Source organism: Lactuca serriola, chromosome 8, assembly GCF_051521515.1.
Source record: "Lactuca serriola cultivar US96UC23 chromosome 8, Lser_US96UC23_V15, whole genome shotgun sequence".
Classification (NCBI taxonomy): domain Eukaryota; kingdom Viridiplantae; phylum Streptophyta; class Magnoliopsida; order Asterales; family Asteraceae; genus Lactuca; species Lactuca serriola.
The window spans coordinates 218762482-218771526 of NC_136415.1; the positions used below are offsets into that span (position 1 = coordinate 218762482).

The window sequence follows — 9045 nt, forward strand, 5'->3', positions numbered from 1 at the left end:
GAAGAGAAAAAGAAAGTCATGAGAGGAAAGAAGAGAAAGGAAAGGAAAACAAAATATTTTTTATGTTCCCGAGTTGGAGAGAAGTGGAAGGAAAATGAATCATTTTGTTCTTTCTTTCCAAATCCTCCCAAATCGGAAGGAAAGTTAGGAGGGAAAGTGATCCTTCCATGTCTCTCCATTTCCTTCCAATTCCCTCCTTTAATGAAACTCAAGAACACCAATTTCTTTTATTTTCTTCTCATTTACACCAATTTCCTTTGCTTTCTCTCCTTAAGTTGAACTCGGGAACAGGGTGTTAGCGAGAGTACGGTGACAAAAACTATATTTGGGGTATCCGCGTTTTGTTTTTTCTATCGCCGATATCTCGCTGAAATTGGCACAACCCAGTTTCATTCTCACGAAGGTGATTTAAGTTTCCTTCATCCAGCTTTATCATTCTAGACTCTGGAGTAAGTTCCCTTCGATCTGTTAACCCAATTTCGGTTCTGCTTTATCTCACCATATCTGTTCGAATAGATGACGCCACTACTCAACATTGCAGCTCCCGATTCTGGCAACCTCCACAATTTTTAATCTGAAAGTATTCTTCCTTAACTTCCGATTCAGGTAAATCTCTTGATTTCATTTGCTTTAGTCACATATTATGTTAGTTTTAGTTCAATTGCATAATATACTTCGTTAGGGTTTAATTTCCCCATTTTTTCTTTTTCAATCATCATACCTCTTATATCTTAGCATTACATACATGACGATCTTCCCTAACTAACAATGCCAATGCGTTGTGTGAACTCCATATTTTGGTTAGATTGGCACTCGATTCACTTAAAGTAATAGAAAAAACAACATCAAATCCACCTATCCCCGGAACTCCACCCAGCAACACCCCTTCTGCCAGAAGCTAAAAGTTGAGAGCTCAAGTTTATTTTACATTGATGAGTACATCCTCATGACGAGTTATTTCATCTCATCATCTCATCATTAATAAGTCTTCATTTATCTACTTACTACAACAATGCTACTTGTTGTTTGTTCTTCTTTTTCAACATCATCATGACGAGTTATTTTACATTGTAACTGAATCTTAGTGCTAAGATGAACTCAATGAAGTTCCTTTGAGCATCATAATGAACTTAATGAAGTTGCTTGTTATTGTAAATTTGTGTTGTTAACATTGATCTCAATGTTGTAACCCAGTGCTAAGAATGAACTTGTTTTTCCTAATTAGAGAATTGCTATAATATATAATTACAAAGTATTGGATTTTGGATATCATCATCCAATACTTTGTAGTTATGTATTTTAGTCATTCTCTAGTTATGTACTCATATTTAGTTTACCATTTCTGTAACTATTATATGATTTTATTTGTTACCTGTTACTTGTTGTTTCATTGACCATATCACCATCCCGTACCCTGTAATATGTACTTTATCATTTGTAATCTGTTATTTGTTGCTTGTTGCTTCAATTACCATCGCTTTAATTATTCAATTTGTTATCATTTTTATCATTTATGTAATTCTGAAACATATAATTTTGTAATTATGTAGTAACCATTCTGTAATTTGTTCATTTCCGCTTTTCTGTTAATTGTTATGTATTTATGTGTTTCTTCCAACAACTATCACGTATTACACTAATTATTGGTTCTTTTCTTGAAGTTATCTCAAAAGGCTATCTTTGGAAGAAATACTCGCACAATCTTGGTGAAGGTGAATTTGACCTTCTTTTGTCTCTCTTATGTCTTTTTCTTGATTCAAGTTTCTTGACTCATCATATCTATTTTGACATGTTCAGATTTCCCTTTCTTTTATTGAAGAATCTTTACCATGTCTCTTTTCATGTTCATTTTGTTTACCCCTGGTTTGCTTTTCTCTTTTCTGACCATTTTACCCTTGGTTTGCCTTTCTTTTATTGAAGAATCTTGAAGTGATCTTTGCTCTGTTTTAGTATCCTATGGTATAAAGCTCTCAACTTGGTGTTGAAATTTGACATCTATTAGTGTTTTAAAAGTGTGGTGAAGGTTATAACTGTAATTTTTTCATGATTTAGGGGTTTGAGGAGCCAAACAGGAGTAGGAACAAGCTTCTTTTGACCTGTTCTTTAATTATAACATTTGTGATTCCCCCTGAATTGCCAATGGAGTTGTCGATAGCTGTTAATACCTCATTGATTCCACTAGCAAGACATGGTATATTTTGTACAAAGCCTTTTTCGTATACCATTTGCTGGGAAGGTGAGCATTAACATTTATTTTTGTGGTAAAAGTTAAAATTGTATTTTTAGTCCCTGTGGTTTGTTCATTTTTACGGGTATGGTCCAATTGTTTGATATTTAACTTCTGGTTCCCTAAAGCATAGTTTCTTCACACTTGAAGTTAGATGGATGTTAAATTACATGTAAAAATGACCATTTTGTCCCCCATGGCTTTATGTTTTAGCATGTCTTTGCTATTTTGATCTTAAATCTGGGATTAATGTCTTTTAGATTCTAATACATTTATATTTGGGTAAGTTACAGTTTTCTACCTTGTGTGTTTGTTGATTGTTACGGGTATGGCTTAATACTTTGATTTTTAACTTCTGGTCCCTGAAATGTTGCTTTTATTGTATTTTTAGTCCCTGATTTTAACACTGTCAATAGATGGATATTAAGTGCATGTAAACTGTAAAATGACCATTTTGCCCCAGTTTCTTAGTTAGTTTGATCATTTATCTGGGATTAAAACTTTTAGCTTATACAGTTATACTACATGTATTTTTAGGCAAATGACATTTTTAGTTCCTTATGTTTATTGATTTTTACAAATATGGTCCAATATTTCGATTTTTAGTGCCTAAAATGCAATTTAGTCATGCTTTATGTCCAATTGACACTGTTAATTGATGGATATAAAATGACCATATTGCCCTCCATTTCTTTTGCAGGTTGATATATGTTGTTTTGACAAGACGGGAACATTAACATCTGATGACATGGTATTTACAATTCTGTCATTCATGGTAAAAAATTTGTTTCCAGTCTCCCATTTTTTTTTTGCATTTTTTTCAGGAATTCTCTGGAGTTGGTGGACTGAGTGTCGATTTAGATCTGGAAACAGACACTAAAAAAATCCCAACTCAAACTTTGGAAATTCTTCTTTTTGTGCACAACAAACTGGTATATAAAATATTATAATAATTTTAATCTCAAATTATAATATTATGATCATAAAGAAAATACATTATGCATATTTATATTTATACCATTGCTTTTAGGTTGGTGATCCTCTTGAGAAGGTTGCAATCAAAGGGATAGAATGGAGCTATCAATCTGATGAGAAAGCCATGCCTAAGAAGTAAGACCCGTTATCAATGAAATTAAACCCTAATTAACATTTTTTTTAATATATAAGTGGTTGAAATTAATAACCAACTTTTTTTAATACATAAGTGGTTCAAATAGTTCAAAGGCATCACTTTGCATCCCACTTGAAAAGAATGGCAGTTGTTATTCGTACAGAAGAGCAGTTTTATGCGTTTGTGAAGGTATTTAAAATATTAAATACTTAAATATAATATAATATATTATGGTGTATTACCTTTATTCAATTTTCTCAAATTTTTTTAAATGATATACCGTCGTTTTATATAAACACCTACAAGAGGTACACACGACATATAAACCCCTTCCTATAAAAGTTTACCAATGTATACCAAAACTATGGAGTGAATCCTTCGCTGATCCATCGCAAAGTCATCTCTAAAAGCCATGTTTCTAGTAGTGACTTAAAAGTCATCTGAATGTGTTTGTGATCCATGAAATCTCCTGAATTATTTTATCCAACAAATTAGATAATTGAAGTAATAACCTATTCTTAATTAATATATTACAGTTTAACATAAATAAATTAATTCATGTGGAGATACCATCACTTCTTTCGAACCCTACACAAACTTGTCTATCATGACTCGTTACTAACCACACCAATAATGTAGATGAGATAAATTAGTTTAAGATTGAACAATATTATACTTATTGATATTATAATTATGGAAATATATTGTTATACTTACTACGACAAAAGACAAATTTAGAATAAAACCTCTGACAAGTCTATTCAGGTCTAAGGGAGCAGAACATGTCTTCTGTTTCTCCATGAAAATATCCATTCGTTTTCTCATTTTCATGTATTTATGTTCATATAAATAATTCACATTTTAGGTTGTGTTCTTGATAAAGAAAGAGGTCAGAAGCCTTGGTGTACCTTGACAACAATTGATTTGATCTCCATAAAATTTCAACTCAAAGTTTCTATCAACTACAATTTTATTCAATTCGAAAGATTCTATCAAGTGCAAAATATTGAACATATTCTTGTATATAGTTAATGTAGTAAAAAGTTCGACATATTTTAGAAGAAAAACTAAAGAAAATTGTCAAATAATATTGAATCGTTTTCAATCAAATTTTGACTTTTTGTTTATGGATTAAAGAGTGATGATCAAGGACACTAATCATGCTGTTGAAGGAAATTAGTTGTCAACTGGATTACGAGAATACAGGGGTAAAACCGTAAATATGACCGGCTAAATATATAATATAACATTATTTACAATAATTAAGCTATACTAACACTTCCAATTCACTTTTCTTTTTAAAAACCACTGAAATCTGTTTCTTTATAAAATAAGAACGTTATTATAACACAACTACAATCGGAAAAACTCAAATTATATAAAGAAAAAAGAAAAAGAAACAATGTGTGCTTAAAGAAGAGCTGGTGGAATTTAAGACTTCCGTTGACCCCAAAAGAAAGAAGAAAATTTTCAACTCAATTGTAAGTATGAACAAGAACCCATTTCTGGAAGTTAGCAGGCGAACAAGGGAACAAATTTAATAATCTCTTAAAACATTAAATAATTACACTAAAAGATTGAATACTTTTAAGCTTTAATAATAATTATAATAATAACATAAGGAGCTATGACCTCTTTTTGAGATGTGTCACAAAAAAAAAACTTTTATATTGCTATGAGAGAATTAGACGATATATGAAATCAATCAAATAAGCATATAAACAACGTGAAGTTCAGTAGATGTTCTTTGAATGTCCAATTAAAAGCCAACGATATTCACACAATTATAGAAACTTTATGGTTTTATCGTTAGTGGATAAATGCAAAGGGGTATTGTTAGCTGTTTAACGCATTTGATTTTGTTGATTTTCTTCTCGATTTCCAATTTTCTTAGATAGTCAATCTGAAATCACATAAATACGGAATATATATATATATATATATATATATATATATATATATATATATATATATATATATATATATATAACTCTTCGATGAACACAATGCTATATTATACATTTCCATTTCTGAACTATACTTACATATTTGAATATTTTTAAAAGTCTTGATTAATTTATAGAGATGGTTAATGTTTGTATTTAGATCATCTTTAATTCTGAATCATTTAATTTATGTTATTTTTTTCTTTGAAGGGGACTGTGTTCAGGTGTGAGAGGGTGCACAACTTTCTTAGAGAGCACCATGCATCGGCTGATAATCTTGATGAACCTATATACGAACACGATGAAGAGGAGTTCTCTGGTGTACTTCATAGTGTTGATTAATCTTAATATGTAGACATGACTGAGGATTTCTTTATTTGGGCCAATTAAATGCAAACATAACAACATAGCAATTGTTATCAAAAGTTTATTAGGATTATAATTTTAATAATAATAAATAAAAAAATAAAAGCATTTAAGCGGGTTTCTTTTACCCAATATTTTGTAGTAGTGAAAAAACTTTAAGCAGCAGCAATAACATTGCTAAGAATGAGAAAATGAAGTCTAGGTGGTATGTGGAAGATAAAATGGTATTTTGCATGTGTTAAGAAGATTTATATCATATGTGCTTCTTCTTTGTTACAAAATCTTATACTAATTTTCTCCTTGTTTTTTTCTATTACTGAGAGAGAGAGAAGAGAGAGAGAGAGAGAGAGAGAGAGAGAGAGAGAGAGAGAGAGAGAGAGAGAGAGAGAGAGAGAGAGAGAGAGAGAGAGAGAGAGAGAGAGAGAGAGAGAGAGAGAGAGAGAGAGAGAGAGAGAGAGAGAGAGAGAGAGAGAGAGAGAGAGAGAGAGAGAGAGAGAGAGAGAGAGAGAGAGAGAGAGAGAGAGAGAGAGAGAGAGAGAGAAGAGAGAGAGATTATCTTCTCATTTATTTGGTAAGAAAACGTAGAGGAGATTCTTGCTATTGTGCACCATCAAGACTAAAATGAGCTAATCTAATTGATTTGCTAATAATGTCATGACGTGTTCTGAAATATCGGGTCATTAGTCAACAGTGTGACAACCCGATATATCAAAAGTCATGTTTTGTTTACTTGTATATAATGTTGAGAATTGAGATGCTAGTTACAAGTATATATTCTACAGGCCACTTTTGAAGATAGTGCTCGATATAAGTGTGAGATTTATGTATGACGTGTTCTGAAATAAGGTAATGAACCCAAAGTGCACTCCCTCTGTTTGGAAAAGAGCTATAATTTTGAGATGAATTGTCAAATAAACTACGTTTATTTCGAAATTCTTATAACATTTGATACGAAAACAAAAATGTCGGTTTTAAAAATTCAAAGAAAGCATGAAAGATTCATTAAAATTTTGCATTTGAAAAGCATATAAATTTCAGGATTAAATGCAAGAGTCAACGTACTTTCATACTTTCATTGGTTGTTGGGTTTCTTATAATTCAAAGAAAGCATGAAAGATTCATTAAATTTTTGCAGTTGAAAAGCACAGATTGTAGGGTTAAATACAAGAGTTAATTAACGTACTTTCATATTTTTTTTACATGCTACTATTATTTCTTAATAGTATAAAATACAAGAAATTGAAATTTTCATATTGCAACTTGGTTCTTCGGAAAATCTACTGTCTTCTAGATACAAGGCAATATTCACTATTATATTTGGGTAGACTTGTCACGTTATATTATAATGTCCTAATAAAAGAAGAGCAAAACATAATGATATAATTGGGTGGATTGTTCAAAATACAATACGTTAATTAAAAAATTGAAAATTTCATTGTGCAAAACTGGAAGTCGGGGGACTTTTAGGTGGACAAAGGAGACACCATGACAAAAAGACAAAAATTAAACATGGTGAAAGTGAAGAATAATAGGCAAAGAGAGAGTAATGATTAATCTTTGACATGGAATTCCATGATGGAGCAATGAAATTGTCCTAAGTACGTATCTTACCTTCGAACGCACAACACAAGAATCATCGTTTTGTTGAGGTGAGCATTTTTGGGTGTGTTTAGTTAGAAAAAACTGTTTTCAGTTTTATGAAAAATAAAATGATTTTGCATTTGCAGTTTTTAGATTAAAATTTAGAAAACATGTTTAGTAAAAACCGAGTAAGTCTCTATTTTATACTTTTGAAAATTATAAAACGTGTTTGAATTTGTATTTTCTATCAATTTTTATTTTCAGATTTATGTTATCATACACATATGCTTACACTCGCACTCACACATACATACCTCCACCCCACCCCAACACCTCTCACCCCATAGGGTGGGGGTGTCGTGGGTGGGTGGGTCAGGGTAGGTAGATGGAGATATGGGTGTTAGGCGTGGATGTGTATAGGTTAGGTTGGGTGGGTATGTCGGCGTATGAGTGTTGGGTGTATATGAATGTATGGTGTGGGGTGGGGTGTGGATGAATGTATATGTTTATATTTTAGAAACTTTCCAAAGTCATTGTAATTTTGGAAAACGAAAATTCTTGTTTTTTGGAAAAGTTTTAGAAAATATGTTAAACTAAAATGCATTTTCAAAATTTTGATTTTTCTTAGAAAAAAATTCGGGAAACAAGCCATTTTTCTGTAACTAAATTTTTTTTACCTGTAATAGCAATGTAATTTCATTTTTTACCCGTAATAGCATTTTAATTTCATATTTTACCGATAATATGAATGTACTTATATTTCTTTTAAGGAAGTAGGATTGGAGAAGGTAAGACATTGTATGTAAACTAGAGAACTATTATGGCTACTAAAGAAGAAGGATGGTTGGAAGTTGGTAGCTCTTTTGTACTAAATAAGGCCTTGCTTTTGAAATGGAGATGGAGATTCCTAAAGTAGTCAAATATGTATGGGTGAAGGTGATTTCAACTATATACGGTATTCAAATGTGGTTTTGATTTGAATAGGATGCTTGAAATATCTTTATCTTTATATATGTTTTGATACCTTATCATTTTTCAGTTCCTTCGTAACCTTTGAATAAAAAACTTTCGTGGTCCAAAACAAAGAAGAAAATTAAAGATGTTAATTTATACACCGCATGAGTTGATTGGATATGGTCAAGGGAAGAGAGCCAAAAAAAAAAAGGAAAGAGAATATATGACAGAAAAGATTTAAATTTAACAACAAAGCTTGGGATATTTATGTAATTTACTGTATCAGATGAAGTAAATAGTAAATTTCCTACCTCATGTAATTAAGTTATGTAATGAAATATGTACTTTGTTTGTCGACCTAGATGGCCAATGGACAACGGTAACTGCCAAAATGTTTTAATAATGTTTATATTCTTTTTGTTAGGTGATTATATAAGTATTTCTTATTTAATTTATTTATATTATTTGAAATCATATCATATATACTACTAATAGACATAGACCTTTTAGTCATAATTGTTTTTTTCTCGGTTGAAATACATTCTATATGTTATTTAAGTTTAGCTAAATTACCAATAAGTGTTCTTGTTGGAGTTAAATAATAGGGTTAGTTACATAAAAGGTCATATATATTATGATAGGTTTTTTTTCTATTAAATTTTATATTTTTTTTCCTAAAATGACTCTTACGTTTTTCTGTTTTTTCGATTCGGTCCATATATATTCTCATTTTACTCTAGCTTTTATATTTTTAAACCTCAACTTTATTACTTTTTCTAAAAAAACCTTTATAGTGTTATGTAAAGTGGGACTTTATTACTTAGTCTAAAAAAAACCTTTATATTGTTATGTAAAATGGG

General features: G+C 30.8%; 1 protein-coding gene across 1 annotated transcript; it reads left to right on the forward strand.

Moving 5' to 3' along the window:
- Positions 1-359: 359 nt before the first annotated feature.
- On the forward strand, positions 360-5626 carry LOC145067877 (putative manganese-transporting ATPase PDR2). The gene is made up of 9 exons (XM_079014913.1): positions 360-449; positions 542-606; positions 1662-1712; positions 2053-2236; positions 3052-3159; positions 3258-3337; positions 3433-3527; positions 5422-5432; positions 5495-5626. Exons 4-9 carry the CDS (start codon positions 2189-2191, stop codon positions 5624-5626), a joined length of 474 nt encoding a protein of 157 aa, XP_078871039.1. The 5' UTR covers positions 360-449; positions 542-606; positions 1662-1712; positions 2053-2188.
- Positions 5627-9045: the final 3419 nt, after the last annotated feature.

Bases quoted from the DNA above. Each gene is read 5' to 3' on its own strand.
- LOC145067877 (XM_079014913.1), top strand. From the start codon at position 2,189: ATGGTATATTTTGTACAAAGCCTTTTTCGTATACCATTTGCTGGGAAG. The intron at 2,237-3,051 runs GTGAGCATTAAC...CATTTTTTTCAG, and splicing joins GTATACCATTTGCTGGGAAG to GAATTCTCTGGAGTTGGTGG. The intron at 3,160-3,257 runs GTATATAAAATA...CATTGCTTTTAG, and splicing joins TTTTTGTGCACAACAAACTG to GTTGGTGATCCTCTTGAGAA.